Genomic DNA, 18,749 nt, shown 5'->3' on the forward strand with positions numbered 1-18,749 from the left:
TCTTGGGGAATTTGGTGAAGGCAAATGCAGCAAACAGAGCCATTCCAGGACAACTTATTTGACAGCGGAGTATTAACTCCATTATTATATTGTTGGTACCCGAACAACTGTCCTTCTGCTCCTCCTCCTCCAACCAGGAATTTGTAACAAACTTGGGGCAGATAATGTGAGAAGCCTCTTTCTGAGTGTTTTTCCAGAATTTATGAAGAGGCAGACTGCAGTGGGGATGTGCACGCAGGGAGGCACAGACCTCCCACCACACTGGGCCCATTTCACCAAGACCTAGGCGGAGGTCTGCACAAGCCGGGCTCCCCGCCTGCTGCTCTCCTGCCGTAACGCTGAGTCTTTGTGAGACAGCATAGCAATGCCTGAGGGACCATGAGTCTGCTCTCCTACTGCAAGCAATCACCGCAGCATTGAATGGCGCTCTGCTGGCTCATTTATCTTCCTCAGACATACTGTGGGGTGCAGAAGACTCTTGGGTCTTGACTAGACACCAAGGAATTTATCTAACTGTCTAACACAGCCCTACCCAAGACAGTTCTACCTCCCCCAAAAATGCCAGCCAAAACACAAAAGGGCACTTACATAAAATTGTCTCCTCTCTTCTCCTTACCTGCTGCTCCCATGCAAATTAGTTCTTTAGCAACACAACTATTCCAGCAGAAAAATCAGTGTTGGCCTTGATTGAGGCTGTGAGCTAAAAGCTGGGAGACTTCCCTGGGTTAAGAGCAACCCCTATGGATATTACTGATCAGTCACCAGTTGGAGTGAGTGTCCAGTTACAAAGCTGTGCAAAAAAAGGAGTGCAAGGGAATATTATTACCTGACTGCTTGTATTTCCTGTTTGATCATCTCCAATACGGCAGAAAATGCAGGTGTCCTGGTGGGGTTGTGATTCCAACTGGCTTTCATGCACCCAATCAATCTGGCAAGGTTTGGAAAGCTGAAAGCACCAGGAATACTTCCTAACTCTGTGAATTTTAGAACCTGTTTTTATTTATCCAGACAGCAAAATGTCTCATTATCTTTCTGGATGTGCAAATTTGCCCCACAACAAACTTGCTAGCAATAAAAATGGTCAAGCTTGCACTGAATTGCATAACAATTACATTACAAACAGTAATTTTTACGTGTTAATTGAAGTTAGTAGGAATAAATAGTTCCTTGAAAAGAGGTTTTGAATGGCTATTGTGTACACTCTTTAGCAATGTGTTTAAGTTTACACTGCAGCCTTTTATTACTGAAGGCGATATACTGTGTTTCTTCCCTCTGCAGAGGGAATCTATCTCCAAAAAAGTTGCAGGAGCCTAATAGCATTGAGATTGGTGCTCAGCCATCACACCCAGTCAACAGGTTCAAAAGTCACTGTGGTGGAAGAAGGGACCAGGATGCTGACAAACGGATGGGCAGAGAGACAGCACAGCACAATCAAACAGGTCTCCTGCCCTCAGGACCAGGGTAAATGCATAAGCAGGGAAGGAGGGAGATTTCCATGAAGCCTGAACACAGCGTTCATATGGGAAAATCTAGATGAAGAGCAGAACAGATTATGGGTAAAATGCACTTTCCTGTCTAAGAAGGGAATCCCATGACCAGCATTGCAGGTGCTACACCTAGAGTGTGGTGGAATATTTCTCAGTCCAAATATTGACTGAATTAAGGAGAAAATAATGACCCCCTGATAAATGGCAACATCCACACTTGGGGTGGGGGTTTCTTTCCACACATGAAAGAGAAAAACTGGAAAATGTGTCTTCCCATCCGTAGCAATGTCAGAGTTATAGAGAGACTGATAATGAATTTCCCCAAAAAACACCCTTACTATCCTTACCTCCCTGCTGTTCAGTGAGTGGAAAGGTTTCAGTGGCTTGTACGTGTGCAGGTTGGTCAACTGTGCCTTTAAAGCTTCCCATATCATAATGCCAAAACTAAAGACATCTGATGCTCGGGAATAGAGCCCATCATTTCTCACTTCTGGGGCAGCCCTATTGAAGAAATGAACAGGTTATTGGTCTAACATGTTTCTGTATACTATAGAGCTGGGGGGCAAGGCAAAGCAGAGTGGTCCATGCTTTTCACTGTGGATCCAGAGACTTGAGTTCACACTTTGCATTAGTGGCTATGGCTAAGTGATCAGGATCAAGCCTGGAGATCAGACAGGTTAAAGGAGAAGGTCAGACAGTAAATGTTAGGAGCCGAAGAATTCTTGCAAGAACAGTTTGCAGGATTTCAGACCCTAACAGGCAGTGGTGATCAAGGAAGAGTCCTTTCAGCTCCAAGCTATCACCTTTTCTAAGCGTTCTAGCTCCTGCACTGTGGTATCACTGAGATCTTTGTGGAGGGGACATAAGATGAGGTTCTACAAACATTTATGGCAGCTTCCACTGCCATAGGAGGCTCAGTTTGCCTTCCCCTAGAAGCATTGGTAGTGTGGTCTCAGTTGTTCTCCTGCCTTGATTTGCAAGTATTTCTTTACACATATCCGGCTGGTAACTTCCATGTCCTTGAGGATACTGGCATGCGTCTGTGCAAAACACCCAGGAAACGATGTTCTGTTGCTTTCATTCACATCTAACAATCCACATTTCTTCCAGCAACTGAAAAGCTGCAGAACAGAACATAGCAAGGTGGGCCTTTTCCTTTTCATCATGATAGTAGGATGTATCACTGCTACATTTGCAGGTATGCTTGCTACTTTGCCTATTTCCTTTTCCAACTCTTAGCCATGCTGCAGCCTGAAAGGATTTTTCCCGTAGCCCTCCTCTTACTAGGATCATGGTTTATTAATATGAAGCTCAAAATTAAATAGTGAAACTATCCAACTGCTTCTTGCTGGGTCCCAGTTTCTGGTGCACAGGACTTTCTCACAGCTGCCTTCTATTCCCTCCCCACCAGGCAGTTCTCTCCAACCTCTCCAGACAGCTCCCTCAAACTGTGGCCAAGGCCACCACAAACTCTTTGTCTAGAAAAGCTGATTTGCCTTGCTTTGTCTTACCACACCTCACCTCTTCAGTCTCTACATTCCTCTCTGCACCACACAGCTTCTGGATAGAGAAGAGGGCTACTTACAGGAGTAACTGACCTGAAGACTCATTCCAAAGGCCGATATTTGCCTAGCATGTTCAGCAACTCAGAAAAACAGGCCAGTCACTGTAGAGCCTAATTCCTGCTTTGCAGGTGATTGGATGTTGTTAGAGTTTCAGTAGGATTGTGTTAGCATGGGCCCTCTTTGGGTCTATTGGAATTTTCCACAAGTCCTGATATGCAGAATTTACCAAATTTCAGCTCCCACTAGTTCTTAGTGGGTACTGAATGCTTAATGCCCTTTGGCAGATGAAACAATCCTGTTCTGCCAGTAGATGAATAAAAAATTCTGTTCAGGAGCCAACACTACATGAATCATTTCTATTAGCATTTCTGAGTCCCCACCACAGAACTTGTGAAAAGCCAAGGGACATAAAACATGGGTAGCTTCCAAGAAGGACACATTTTGTAGTGAAGTTTTTGAATGTGAGTAATGTATTGCATTCTGGTACTCCACACAAATCACCTGTCACTGAGCAACAACACGCATCCAGGTATCGCTGAGCTTTGGAGAATATCCCATCAGACACAGGCCCTGGTCCTAACCACCACACCCCCCCCGGCCTAAGCAGTCAATCTTTAGTACCAGTCCTCATGCAACTGCTCTGGCTTGGCAAGATAACAAGCTCAGGCAGAGATCTTATTCTGCCACAGGCAAATCAAGAACATTATTGATGACACATTAGATTCTACAAGTGTGTTTTTTTAGGCATATGTGAAAGATAACCATGGTATGTGAGAGCAGATATACATATCACTTCTGAGAATAAAGACTGAAACCCAAACCATGTGGTTTCCTGTGTGTTGTCTCACTGAGCCCAGCCTGGGATGAAAAGATATCAGTAAGGTGAAGACCCTGAGAGGGTCAAGAAGACCCCAGAGTTCCAGAGCACCTCTTAGCACATTGAATCCCACTTCTCACTTTCTCCTAGACAACTTGATTTCATTATTGGCCTGGAAACACAGATAACATGAGGGAGCACTAATTGCTTTTTCTCATGGTTTGCTGTTGGTAAATGTTGTTTCTAGTCAAGTAAGCAAAAAGGAAAGAAGAAATCTACAGACACAAGGTTTGCTATTTATGAAAAGGAAAAGAAACTGCAGGAGCAACACCTGCAAAATAGATCCAGCAGCAGATAAGTATGGGTAAGTGAATACACTATTAGCAGTAACTAATAATCCATCTGCAGCTAGAAGATTTAAAAAGACAGAAGAGCATAGCCTGTACCAGCAAATGCCTATCTAATTAAAATGGGATCTCTGGCTGAACCTGCCAAGGAGTCCTGCCTGGTGACATCCTTCCCAAGCACTTTTGTCTTGCAGTTACCAAACGAACACAACAGTAAAAGCAGCCTGGATTCGGGGAGCTGAGCCAAACAGTGCAGTTCATTCCACCGGGAGCATGTCAGGAGGGAAAGGAGGAAAAAAGCCAGCAAAGCACGACACAAATTCATCTTTTCTATAAAATCATTGGGGAGTTCAGTGGTTAGGATAGAAATATATGTTTTACTGCCTCCACAAGAAATAAAGTGACATGACTTACCACATGGTGCTTGCAAGTCCCACCAGGATGTCTGCTCCTTCCTTTTCTTATGTCTTGAACATGGATTTCATAGACAGAATGAAACATCCTTCCTGGTTTTTCCCATTGCCAGTTCCTTTTCCTTCCTTCTTCCCTGTACAAAGCTGAATCCCTCTTATATCAGCAGCTGCCTGGGAAAGCGATGGAAAATGCTGGTGTCTGCTAGCAAATTCACCAGAGGCTTAGACCCTGGGTTGTGTGGTAAAGTATTCAGGGCATTCCTCCTTTTAAGGCATGGCTTTGCTCTTATTTCAAGCTTTTTCACCCAGTCTTGGCATCAGTCCAGCTAATTATTGCAAAAGGTGGAGAGATGAACTTTGCACTCGCACATCAAGAACCTCAGTGCCTTGTTTCTTCCCACAACAGGTAAACAACTCGTGGCAGGCCCACTTGCCGTCTGGTGGTGCTCCCTTGGTTTTGGCAAGGTCTTCCAAGAAGGAAGCCTGTGACAATAGCGTTTACTTACTTCTTACATAACTTTTTCTTGTTTTCTTTTGATGAGGTGATAACTCAGCTATGTAATTACAGATTGGGCCTGATGACCAAGTACTGGATTTTAAACACCACAAAACTGAAATTAAAAGGCTGCCGGATGTACAGCTTTAGTTGTGCTCACCAGAGAGGCTGAAGCTGGAAAGAGACCTACCAAAGGCCAGATGTTAAAACTAGGATATTAGGTTCCAACTCAACTCTTACAAGGAAACATTTGAAAAACAGCTCACTTAATATTTCTCTCACTGCACTGAAAGTATTCAAGCATTGTCCACCACTTGCATACATACAGACAGGAAATTTGTTCAGTAACACAGATAATTGCTGTGTGGAATGTGAAGCACCATCTTCCTAGCGCAGGATGCAATCCCCGAGTGAACAGTAGAGGACAGCTCCAAAGGAGGCACTAAAAACTATGAGCTGGTACATTGCTGCCCTACTGATCTGACGATTTCCTCCTAACCAGGTAGTGACTGTCTTGTGCCCCGAAGCTTGGAGATAAGCAAACAGTTAGAGATGGATCTGAGCTAGAAAATCAGACTCTCTCTGGATTTAGAGGCAGAATTACCCGAAACCCATGATAGTTCTGATCTAGGGTCTTCATCCGTATTTCTGCTTTGTTTATTATTCATTTAAATTCAGTTAATCTTATCCAGCCTTTTGCCATGACATTACCTAGCCACACTACTCTGCAAGTCAAGAAAACATACCTCCCTTAAATGAAAAACGTGAGGGTGTGGCCCCTGACCCGTTGAACCAAAGGCCGTTGCTAGTTACAATGGTAGAGATGTTGAGTCATCTGTTGAAGCTGAAAGGACTTAGTCCAACTTGATTTTTCCGGCTCTCCCTGACTGTGGTGTAAGCGCAGGCTTTATGAAACCTACTGCAATTATCTGCAGACCCATGCAGTGTTTAGGAACTCTAATCACAGACACTTTTCTCTGTCATCTAAAATGCTGAACTCTTACTGCTTTGGCCTTGCCTACCTCCAAGAGATCTGTCTTTGTTTTATACAAAATAGAAAAAGCTGAAGCTCTCAAAGGTCTGCTTTCCAGACAGTAGTGCCAAATAACCCAAAAAGTATCTAGTTTCCTTCTGGGAAATCTCAAGAGCAGAAGAAGCATTGGATAAGAGAATATTCCCTCCAGACCAAGAGCTGACACATGAATACCCTGTTCAGAATCACCCATAGATTTGTCACCCTCCTCCCTCAAGTAGAAGTGAACCCGGCACGCAAAACCACAAGTACTGAATATGTCAAGGCAACAGCCATATCTGATGTTGCCAACAGATGGCAACAGCCCAGTTATGACATTCTTGCTCAGTATCAGTATCAGGGCTGTCCTTTAACAGCGCTGCTAGGAGAGCCCATGTGCCAGGAGGTGGCTAGCAGGAACAGTGAGAAAGCCTCAGGCAAGCAGATCTCATGCACAGCAACTTGCGCACAGAGGGAGCTTCTTCATGCCCTTCCACCTAAGCGTGTATTTAAACCAACAAGTGGTCTAGTGCAAAGGCAGAGGTACTGAGTACAAGCCAGCACACCATACCAAGCGGCAGACTTGGCATGCTTGAAGTCTGCTTTAGTACAGCAAAGGATGAATGAGGACTTATTAAAAAAAATGTAAAAAATCAGTGATTGCCCTAGCAATCAGAATTATGATTGAACAAGATTACCAGCTCTGTTGGAGAAGAGGACTAGAAAGACAAACCAGGGCTCATCTTGGTGGTACCGGTACCGTCCAGGGCTGGAAAGAGATTTATTTTTAATATACTATTGCTGCCCTCTAGTGCTTTGGAAAAGAATCTTCCCACAATTACTAGCCATAAACAGACGTCAGGTAAGGGAAGCGTGCCATTTCCAGGAATGAAAAGGAAAGGATCAAAATAGTCAGCAATATCTATAAAGGAAAAGATTAAAGACAGCTCTGAGTGGGTATAAATCCATATAGCCATCAATTATTTCCAATTAGCTACCTCGATTTAGAGCATCCCTAGAATCTTGCCCATTTTTGTTTCCAGTACCAACAGGCTATCAACAAATAGATCTCCTGCCTTCCCTTTGCTGTATTCTGAGGCAAAGGCTTTCATCAAGACACTGGTAGTTGCTGACGATAAGGTGGCAATGGCCAATAATCCACAATACCTAAAACTGCTCTTGACACTAAAACTGACAGATGGTACAGGGACACTCTAGTACATTATAGCTATTAAATTATCTTCTGACCTCAAAGATGACTTTAGGTCAGCAGTCAGAACATCCCTCATGGTCTCCAAAATACACTCCACATACCTCTGCCTTTGCTGCGCCTGTTCTGTGGCTAAAGAAAGCTCATTAAAATAAACCATGTGCAAAATAATCTCTACTCACAGATGCTTAAAAAAAAACCACCAAATGAACAAACACTTAAACCACTCTGTTGCTTCTGATTTTAAAAGTGATAGCACAGGTCTGTGAGAGGCAGCTCAAAATGACTACTTCAGCTACCTTTCTCCCCTGCCCTTCCAAAACAATTTATGGCATATCCATTCAATTAAAAAAAATTTGTTGTGTTAGAACTCATCTCACAAAAACGAAAACTGAACATCTCCAGTCTCTGGGAAGATCTGTCAGAAGCAGCAACACCTTCTTCAGCATCCCCATCTCACTATATAGGGCAATTAACCTTCCCAGTGTTTGCCAGATAAAGGCATATTCAGGCTGGAATTTAATTCTTTAACTGCTAAAGCTCTTCTCTCCTGCCACTGCTGAAGACAATCAACATCTTATCCATTATGTGTCTATTTATCTGGACAACTGCAACATCAGCTTTTGCTTTGCAAGGAAACTTGTGGTCAGATCACAGAACTGACATCTTTGTTTTTCTGAGTTTCGCCTCTGATATTCTGAGTGGTTATGGAAAAATCTCTATAGACTATATTTTCCCTCTGTCTGTAGAGTTGACATATATTCTACGATGTCTACTAGCACAGTAGACACCTCCTTTCGAGATGGCAGTAATTTCTCAGTCGTGAAAAGGCCTGGCTAGCCTTTTATTAAGCCTTTTGGACTCTGCTCTCCAGCCAAAACCCAAATACAGGTGACAACTTTCTGCCCACCTGAAGTTCCTCCTGTGTGTGTGATGGCTTACCACATTACTCTCCACTTCCAGTCATGTCACCTGCCTGTGTCCTTTTGATATATTTATATCCCTGTATGCATGTACCTGCATGTATGTGAATGAAGACAAGCTGGTAAGCAGCTTGTCTCCCTCCCTTCCCCTGCACGCTGGCTGCACCAGTGACGGCAGCACCAGTGTGAGTGCGTGTGTCTCTGCCCCTGGCAGGATCCCGGGGACAAGGCTTCCTTGATGCACCTATCCTGCTTCTCCTTGCCCTCTGCAGAGGCCAATGCTTGTGTCAGCTGCAATGTTCAAACTTGGTTCCTACCACCTATCTGTTTAGATCATAGACTTAGGGAAGCAACACAGCTGTATTTGAATGTCAAATCTGGTGCAATGAAGAGGTTGCTGATAAACCACAGAAACACACCAATGTCCTCCAGTAACTGGAACTAGTAAGGCTGGGCCACCAAGATGTGCACCCAGTCTGGATCTCTCGAGCTGCTTGTTGCAAATAAACAACCTGTTCTTTTGTTTTCACATGTCAGAGACCTAAATCTATGGACAAACTGCAGACATGTAGTTGCAGGCAGGAGGAAATGCAGCCTATGAAATAATGGCTGAAATAGCCGTTGAATCATGGTGGTTGTCAGCTGCCCACATGCTGTCCACACAACGTTAATAAAGATGCAGTGGGAACGGATAGGAGGTTTAAAGAAAGTCTTAGAGCAAAAAGCTGCAAGAAATTAATTCAGTTTACCGAAAGAGGAAGGATGTAGTAGCAAACTGGTCAGAGAAGGATCTTCAGTCATACAAAGCTACTGCAAGAAGCTGCTGCAAGAAGCACAAACTGAACGCAGGCAGAACTGGAAACACAGCACGTATCTTTCACAGCAAGAGGAATTCACCAGTGAGACGAGTGACTCAAGCACCAGGGTGAACCATGTATTTTGGTAAATCATGAGTGGATGTTTTCACATAAGAGAGTTGCCTAGATCAAGCATCCTTCTATAGAACTTGAAGAAGCAAATGCTTCAGGGAAATCCAAAGACCTGTGTTACGCTGAGATCAGTCTAAGCAATCATAGCCACATCTTCTGGCCATAAAAACCCATGACTCTGTTAGCCTCTAAACTTACCAGCCATGTCTGATTGTGCAATATTTATTCCTGTTTATAGTACAAATAAAACAAACTAAGCACTTTGTGCTACTATCTCAGTGTGTGCAATTACTTCCTAGATACCATGTAGCTACTACTGTGGCATGAAAGGCCAGTTGCTGATTAAAACTTGCTAGTTAGAAACAGGTCTTCTGGGGTCTATTCCATGTTTTGCCCTACATGCAACAAAGCAAGTAATTCTGAGTGGCCAAGCCTGAACATGTTGTCTACTCTCTAGAAGGCTAAAATTAGCATGCTGCAAGTAAACAACTTTCTCACGATCTTTCTACAAAGGAGGCACCTCAAATCAGAGCTGATCTGCCAAATTTCATTGCTCTTATTCCATTTCCCCACCTGTAAAATGGGGATTGACTGCAAAAAAAAAGGGTAACTTACTTCATGTGGGATGACTATGAAGTATCTGCACTTTGTTTCCAGGGGCAGTGAGAATCATGATATTATTGCAAGGGATGTTTGGGGGTTGGGGGAGGGAATGTCCCAAAAAGAGTTTACAGGGGTAAACTCATCCTGCAAAAAGAAGAAAGCATGGGAGGTCAATGATGAGAGCTGGGCTGGCTGCAGAGGTTTAAATCCTTACTGTCACTGATGAACCCAAAGAGTCAAAGACTTCAGTAGGGAAATGCCTGCTGTCCCCTGTTGATGATCTCTCTCCGTCTCAAGGCCTCCTTTTCTCCTTAAGGAGAGATTTTTTTGAATCTGCTTTGGGAGAAAACATTAGGGTCTCTCCTCTATTTGTGACAGTCCTTTAGGACAACCTTTCCCAGTTCCTGTCTCATTAACACTAATGGTGTTTTACAGCTGGAGTGCCTTCTCCTGTGACCAAATGCCAGAAGGAAGGGCTGAGATGCCAGAGCCTCCCGAGTTAGTGCCAGGATTTTCTGAAGGGGACGTCTCCCAGTTCAATCTTCCAGCCAACTGAGAATCACTGCAATTGGAAAAGACAGCAAGGAAGCTTGAGTTGGAAGAGACAGGCTAAATTCCCTTGGACTGGCCAGCAGCAACAGCCATCCAGCCAAGACACGTGCCATTGGCTGTCAAACCCTGTTAGACATGGGACGATGCACATTGAACAGTAATATCTATCAGAAGGCTGAGTGCATGATCCACCTCAGAGAGAGCTGATCCTTTCATTTCCATCTAGGAGTGATCCTGCCAGTGGACACTGTACCTTAGTAGAATGACTTAGGAGATACCTCCGTGCAAGTCATGGCTAAAGATGTAGGGGAAGAACCCATGGCGCATGCACAGGAAGGTGACTTTCTGGTGGATGGTGACCGGTTGAAAAGGGAGCAGGGAGAGGGACAGCAACATGTGTACCCAGACCCCCTGGAAGAGTAAGCACTTTACTATTTGCATGTCTTTGCTTCCTTTCCGGTGCCAGTGTTACTTTTAACCTCCTCACTCTTTCCACAGCCTCTCCTGCAGTTGAATCAGACTGCCAATATTGGCCTTCAAAGCTGCACAGTCAATTCCCCCAACCTCCCATCAACCCTACTTGTATCCCAGGTCCACAGACTAGAGCAGAAGGAACAGATGCAAGAAAACAGCCATCAGCCTCTCTTCCTATATTTTGTTTTCTAGACAGATATTTGACTATGCAGGTCATTATCGTATGAAAGCTGAGGCAAGAGGACATTTGCTGTAACCCAGGGGAAGAACAAGAGCTAGGGCTGGCATGTTGGATACATTGCATCAGCTTGTTGCATTTTTTGCCTTTTGCATTTAAGTTGTGTCTTTTTTCTTTTTCTTTTTTTTTTTGGCTCACATGTTATGGTCACCGATCCCCTGCTCCTATTCCAGTGTCGCTACACAATTGCATGCTTCGGCTCCTACAGTCATCACTTCTCATGGGTTGCAGTAAAAAGAAGATGCACAGGTCTTAAATGTGCTTCCTCAATAACAGCAAGACATCTTACCTTCCACATTTTTGCTGAAACTCTTTAGCTGGGGGGAGAGAAAGGGAATCAGTCTGCTGTAAAGGGTCTAAAATCAGTTGTGCTTCCACGCCTGTGTTTCATATGAAACAGAAAGGACATATATTTTAGTAGTACCCTTTTCCAAATCACACATGAATGATAGAAATAACTACATTTCTCAAAGTGCAGGAGCTTCATTTCTCTACGCAGCACATTATGTTTATTCCTACAAGGTTTTTGAGACATACAGCATTAGATATTGAGTTAAGAAATAAAAGCTAGATGTTCTTGTTCAGTTTTGGTTTATTAGCACAAGAAGCTTTCTTATCTATTGAGAAAACACACTGCAGGCTGGCAAAGCTACTACAAGGAACAAATTCTGGGAAAAATAAACCAAAATTGTTATTAACAAAACAACTACTCCTGAATTTCCCAAACCTCATTTTTGCTTTCATTATCTCAATTACTTTCTCAGCTTTAACCAAAGCCCAAGTACTTGAACCTAATCACCTCTAAACAAAACAGACAAAACTCAGTTTTTTCTAACTAAGGTGGAACATGCCAATTATGCTTAATTGGCCAGATGTGAAGATTCCCATTAGAAGCTGTCAATTAACCCTTTTCCACAATTTTTATCATTATACAAAGTAGTCTCTTCATCCCCCATGAAACAGAAGAAACTATATGCAAAAACCAGCAGCATCAGCAATGAAACAGAAATTGAGCATGACCACTGCTAGGTCTGTACTCATTGCCATTGTGCTAACCAAATCATTTGTCTGTATATATGAATGACATCAAACTCTGCTGGCAGAGGCTAAAACAAACCTTACTAGTTTTATGTAGAAAATATATACGTTTATGTAGGTACAAAATTTTCATCTCCTATGAATCAGGTTATTTCATTTCACATGAACTTGGTAAGAAGGTGATAAAAACCCATCAGCTATGTTAAGAAAATGTCCTGCTTCTACCTGCATCCTGATTAGGACATTCACAGTTGTAATGAAAATATTTAACACTTATTTTAATCAGATTAAAAACAATGCATAAACTTTAAAGATTATATTTTTATATGTCACTGGTGTCACATATTAAAAATAGGAAGGATTTTAAAGATGCGACTTGCTTATTGCTCGTGATACTACTTTCATTGAATAAGATAAGTGAATCTGTGATTATATTGTTTTGACCAGGAGAGGAAAAGCTAACAGAAACATGAATATTGATTCTAAGATTAATTAAAAAAACTTGGAAAAATAAACTTGTAACAAAGTTGACCTAGAGGGTTGTCAACTAGACTTTGTCTGCCAGATCAGTCATAATCAAATTTGTTTTGAAAGTCCAAATAGACTATGGGTCAACTCTGATGGAGAGGGTGGTTTCTTATTTTATCCATTTCTGAAAGCTCATTGAAAAGAAGCATATGTAACAGGAAAGATCATTAGCTTTACACGCCTCCAAACTCTCCGGGCTATCTGCTCAAACAGCAACACTGTTGGGAATGCGATCTGGGGAAAGGTAGTAGTAAGGAAGCTTTTTGTTCTTGTTGCGGTCACTGATGGCATTGACGATCTCATCCAGATTCTTGCGGAATTTTGCCATAGCCTCTTTCACCGGCTTCTCCACGAAGTGTTCATCTGGATACATGCCCAGAAACAGCTAATTGAAAAACACCAAGAAATCATGCTTTGAGAAAGCAAAGGCTATTCTGTTTCAACATTATGTCATCCAGCAGAACAACACCCAGAGCCTCAGAAATGCTATTATTAAAACAGTACTATCAATATTTAAGCTAGCCTACATTGGCACTGCCAATGAAAGATGCTATGCTGTCCCATCCTCCCTCCACCACTAGCTGCTTCGTCTTGTCCCTGCATCTTTCTGTAGTGCTGGTTCAGGTGTCTATGTGGCACCTCCTCCACCTGCAGGGAGCTGATCCACTGAAAAATAAGCACTTTTTTTCAGGATAGGGGTCAGCCAGATCAGCTTCCCAAGCCAGATCTCTGTGTAGCCACTCAAACATTTGTGCTGCTAAAGAAAAGGACAGCATGGGAGGGGAATGAACAGCCAGGGATGAAAAAGGAAGATGACTGCTTCTTTCAGTGACAGTGGAGGTTTCTGTTGACTTAAAACTGTCCTTCAAAGTTCAGCCTGACAGTTGTTTTAGTCAGCTTGGACTCTAAGGGTGCTCTGAATATCACATTGCCAATATGCATACTGCCATATTACCTGCTTTAGGTAACTATTTCCCATTATACTACCCATACTACTAGCTTCTCAGCTGAAATCTGCTTTCTTCTTAAAGAAAAACTTCCGCAGCACCCTCTGTTCATCACCTTCCATTTAAAGATTTCAAAATGCATCCTCCAGACATGGCCCTTGAGTGAGACAACCAGGTACTACAACCTCATTTTACGTGAGGGAAATGGCTATAGACCATGCTTGCAAAGCGTCCTGTAGGCTTGTTTTGTTTGCACTCCGTACCAGCCAGGCACAAGCCACAACTGTAGTGCGTGTGGCACTGGGGCAGATTTTCCAAAGCGACAGGACATGGGGACACAGGGGTGCTGTAGCTTCTCCACCAGCACTGCTGGGGCAAGGAGTGGAGGAAACCGTTGTGCCTCTGCAGCCCTCTTCCTCCCACACCAGCATCCTTACTCAGCAATGCCATACTTCAGTTTAGAAACTTTTATTTTGGCTGAAACACAGCCTCAAAGTAAAAATACGACTTCTCGCTTAGAGCTGGGTTGCATCTGGCAGAACAAGGGCAAACCCACACCATGGATACATCTCCACAGAAAGGCAAACATGGTCCAGTCAAGCACCGAGCAGCACTACAATCTCGTGAGTCCTTGTGGTCTTGCCATGGCCCTTGTGGTCTCACCTACATCTCCACCAGTTAGAGAAGGGACGTCAACTTACTTCATTGTCCTGGAATTGGCTCAAGGCCCAGACAGCTCCAAGATGCCAACAAGAACGTCCCCTGTCTGGCAGACTCTCCACAATTTGCTCGATGGTGACTTTCCCCTTTTCTGTTGGAGGAGGGCAGCGCATTGTTGGTGGGGCATTGGGAATCCAGGAACACCAGTCATACTGTACAACAAAGCAAGACAGCACAGTGAAAAGCTACAGTGGCTGGTATTTAGGAACACTGCAAAGAAAATCAGGAGTCTTGACACCAGGGAGTTTGCTTCTGTAATATGAGCCTCTCAGAAAGAGAAGATACTAACTAAAGGACAGAGAAATGCTCTAGAGAAGAATTGAAGGAGACAAGGAAGTCCCTACCATCTTTCTCAGGATCTCACAAGGGAGAGAGTTGGGTTGCCTTCATGGGAGTAGTTATTCTGCTAACCACAGGCATGTGCCGCAGAGCCCAGATTCACCAGCCAGGCTAAAGACTTAGCTATTTTATTAAACAAAGGTCTCTTCTGATAATCTGAGGCGACCTCTGATAAAAGACCTACGATTGATAAAATCTCCTTTTCTCCAGTTGCTCTTTTCTGCAAAATTTGCTTTAAGAACATGCCCACAGTACTGTGGTCAGGCAGTAAGAGAGGCGAAGGATGCTGGTGCATCATGGAATATGGCAAGTTGATGCGGCCATGGTGAGCGCCAGAGTGGGAACTCAGAATCACTTCTGGCCTGCTTCAATGTTGTGGGATGGTGATGTCTCAGTTTGCCTCAGATATGACCCTGAGTTTTGCCACCATCTGAGATGTTGCACTTACCATAACTCTTCCTTTTCCAAGCACTTTTTCATTACCTTCATACGTATCCCCTGCCCTGCCTGAGGGAAAGTCCCATTTCAGCTGCGTGCCATGCTTACACTGTGCTCAGTCTGTTCTCTCCAACACATAGCCATCTCCTCCTACCCTCAGCCCTCTCTCTCTGCCTTTTTTTCCCATGGCTGAAGACCCTTTTGCTGATGGGCTGAATATCCCCTGCACACCAAATTCCCCCTCTCATTCTCTGAAGGCTCTCTGCTAAACCCCGATAGCCTGGGCAGTATTAAGCGGTGGTTTCTTAGTGGTACTTAAACAGACAGGATTTCCTGAGGGGGAGGTTGGGAGATGTCTCAATCACTTGTAATGACAGGTTAGAAGTGAATAGTAGCAGAGGTCCCTGGTCATGGTTGTGGCACAGGAATAATGTGGATTCATTTGACATCTGGCTCTAGACCTGCTCCAGGGCTCCTGAGCTGCAGAGGTGGACAGGAGGGTCAACATGGAGAGTGATGTGGGTTGTGTTTGGGAATAATTACCATAGGAAGGATGGTCTCCCTGATTATCTGTGAGGTCATTCATGCCTGAAGCCAGAACATGTGCCAAAAAAAAAGCTCATAGAATCATAGAATATCTCAAGTTGGAAGGGACACATAAGGATCATCGAGTCCAACTCCCTGCTCCTCGCAGGACTGCCTAAAACTAAACCATATAACTAAGAGCATCGTCCGGACGCTCCTTGAACTCTGACAGGCTTGGCACCATGACCACTTCCCTGGGGAGCCTGTTCCAGTGACCGACCACCCACCCAGTGAAGCAGCTCTGTGCAATACAGCCTGACAGAGAGATTTGCTTCTGGCTGTGAAGTCTGCTTTCCAAAATGCCTTGGTGTTGGAAGAAACAGCATTTGAAAGGCAGGCTGTTACTATAGTTTCAGGGTAGATATATGTCGCTAAAGGCAGGCAGGGATAACACAGGCTACCAGTATGTGACACATTAAACATCACAGAGGAAGCTCAAAGTTGCCAGTTGGCTTGCAAACTCAAGAAATGAGCAGCAATGCCCTTTCCATGCATTGGGAATATTAAGCGCATTGGTGCTTTTGAAAACTTGACCATACATGACCAAAGCCTAGATCCTCACAGCTGTACTGCTTTAGTACTATTTTAGTTTTAATGATGTCAGCAGGAGTTAAGTACTGAGGATCCGGACTCCTGTCCCACTGACTTCAGTGAGGCTTTACCTTGTAGAGGCTTGTCTGTGCTGCTGCATAAAGTAGAAGTGGAGGTCCTGCAGATGTGCACGGCAGCTTTCGCCTAGTTAACTCGGGACCCTTGGTAAATGTTCCATTAGGCCAGCTAGATCACTGTACTGCTGGGACTGAGCTGTTGGAAATAGCCAGCTGCACCAACTCAAAGTCAGATGGCATATGCAGAGGCACGAACTGCAGTCACAGCACTGAGCTGTGCTGCACATGTTCCCGAAGCCACATCTGAAAATGGGATGTACGCTGCTTCGGCACAGGCACACTGCCAAATTAGCGCAGCTTACAACAGCAACCCACAGTAGCTACCCGTGAATGCACTCATAGCAAATGCAAAGCAAAGCCACTTAGCATAACTCATTGCATTTCATTGCAGAATGTGCCACAGACTACCAGCACATACCCAGGCAGTTCAGGTGGTGTCTGGAAGGCATGCTAGCTAGACTGTGCACCTGAACCCTTCAGCATTTCTAAAAGAGGTCTTAGCAACACATTTAAATGCTAAAAAAAAATTGTTCCCCATAATAAAATCATTAAAACTAAAATATACAAGCTAGAACCCCTAAATTCGAGCTTTGGTACCTGTTTAGGACTCAAAATACCTTTCTCAGCTTCCAAAATAATTCAGTTTCCACACGCTTCATGGGGATTTGCAGATGGCTCTGCAGTTATTTTGACCAGAAAGAGTAACGTAATGTCTGTACATCTACTAAAAAACATCTCCCAGCCCAGAAAGAAGAACAGTCTTCCAAGAAATTCCTACCTGACCAAAATTCACAGCTGCATGCTGGGCTGATGTGGTGAATATTATCACCGTGAGATATTCTGCTAGCTTCTCTCGTGTCCTGATCATCTTTGGAAACCCTAAATGAGGGAGAAGAAAAGCTTAAGTAACCCAGCTATGAAGTGACCCAGTTACCCAGAAGCAATCAGCTACTCAAAAGGCGTGCGTTAGAGGACTGTAGAGCAGTCACTGAAGAGCAGGGCATCCTCTTTCTGAATCTCGCTGTGTGGTCTCACAGGAGTTACTCAGCCTCTCTGTGTCTTGACTGTCCAGCTGTAAACACAGAGTGATCCTGCCTTACCTCACACAGGTTTGTGAGGCATCACCACTGTTTGCAAAGTACGTGGCTTTCTTTAAGGGAAAGGTAAAGTATAATTACACCTTTAAAAAACACTGTATCCCTGTCCTCTCACCCTACCTACCCTGCAGCAAGGAACCCAGAGAGTCCACAGGGCAGGCACCTCAGACGCTCCCTTTCTCTTCAGCCTGCAGTGCAAGCAGGGAAGGTTCATGCCAAGAAGCAAATGAGCATGTGCTTGTATTTATAAAGGTCCGAGGCTCAGTGATCAAGTGCACTGTGAGAAAGAGTGCAGGGAGAGTTTATTTGCTGAAACGGGAAGTGAGGAAATGAGAACTTCTGAAAGAGAAACAACAGAATGAGGAACAGAAATAGTTGCATCAAGCTGTCTTTGAAGGGGAATACTCAAACGGAGCTATAGAAAGAAAGAAGGGAATAGTCAGGGACTAGGGAAATATTTTGCCACCAAAGCACCCCCAAGCCTGTACCTTTCTTATCCCCACTATATCACGGTCCCTGCTGTACTCCCTGTCCCAGCCCAACGTGACCACAGGTCCCAGGATTCCTAGAGACCTGTCAGCACCCTGGGGCATGCTCAGGCTGCCTGTGCCAGCTGCTTCACATCTCCACCACCAACCTGATGCAGGTGTGAATTCAACCTTAGAGGGGGAAGAGGCACATGGTAGCTCTGGCCAGCCACCAAGCCCAAAAAGGAGAGGATGCACCATCCCTTCCTGTGTCCTGCTATCCTAAGCACACTGTGCTCATCTTTAAAGGGGCTTGGCATCCTCCCAGTAAGGGCAGCCCTCCCAGGCAGGAACGGAGACTGGAAGGGGAGCCCCAGGTGCAGCAGCCTCCCCCATTTATCCTCCTTCCATTCTTTACAGACCCAGCCAACCCCCCCTGCTCTCTGCCCCAGCCCTTGGAGTGGCAGCAGTGCAGACAGGGATGCTGCAGGCCTGGCAGGTTTCCCACCTGCAATGGCAGTCCTGCCACCAGTGGTGCTTGTAGCAACCCACCCCAGCTGTAGCCCTGGAAAGGCTCAGTACTTGTCCCATATCAAGACGCTGAGGTCAAGCATGAAGTTCCCACTAGCAGGCCATTTCTAAGCTTTTCCGAAGAGACAACTAGATAAACAAAAATGCTAGCAACTAGGTGTCCCCCAATCCTTTGCTTGTCCAGGCAGGTAGAGCCCAGGAGGCTGTTATACACCAGCGCATACTGGTAAGGAGTGGAAACATCACAGTTTTGCCTGGAGGTCTCACACACAAACATGTGCATGCAATGCCGAAGCCATCTGCCCCAGATCACTGGCCAACAGGT

The 18,749-nt window shown here is 44.5% G+C and overlaps 1 protein-coding gene and 1 long non-coding RNA gene across 3 annotated transcripts in view; both read right to left on the bottom strand.

Moving 5' to 3' along the window:
- Window positions 1-453: 453 nt before the first annotated feature.
- On the bottom strand, window positions 454-9,829 carry LOC142084592 (uncharacterized). Its single transcript, XR_012674398.1, has 4 exons — window positions 9,815-9,829; window positions 4,631-4,800; window positions 1,835-1,988; window positions 454-946 (listed from the first exon to the last, which is right to left on the bottom strand). It is a non-coding gene; the product is annotated as an uncharacterized LOC142084592 (long non-coding RNA).
- Window positions 9,830-11,640: 1,811 nt separating this feature from the next.
- The window catches only part of ALOX5 (arachidonate 5-lipoxygenase), a 34,611-nt gene continuing 27,502 nt past the window's right edge, over window positions 11,641-18,749 (bottom strand). For both annotated transcript variants that reach the window (XM_075154578.1, XM_075154577.1), the window contains exons 12-14: window positions 17,108-17,208; window positions 14,281-14,451; window positions 11,641-13,017 (exon numbers count right to left, since the gene is read on the bottom strand). In XM_075154578.1, coding sequence (XP_075010679.1) covers window positions 12,838-13,017; window positions 14,281-14,451; window positions 17,108-17,208 — 452 coding nt within the window. In that variant the 3' untranslated portion in view covers window positions 11,641-12,837. The remainder of the gene's footprint in view (window positions 13,018-14,280; window positions 14,452-17,107; window positions 17,209-18,749) is intronic.

Source organism: Calonectris borealis, chromosome 7 (assembly GCF_964195595.1).
Source record: "Calonectris borealis chromosome 7, bCalBor7.hap1.2, whole genome shotgun sequence".
NCBI lineage: Eukaryota > Metazoa > Chordata > Aves > Procellariiformes > Procellariidae > Calonectris > Calonectris borealis.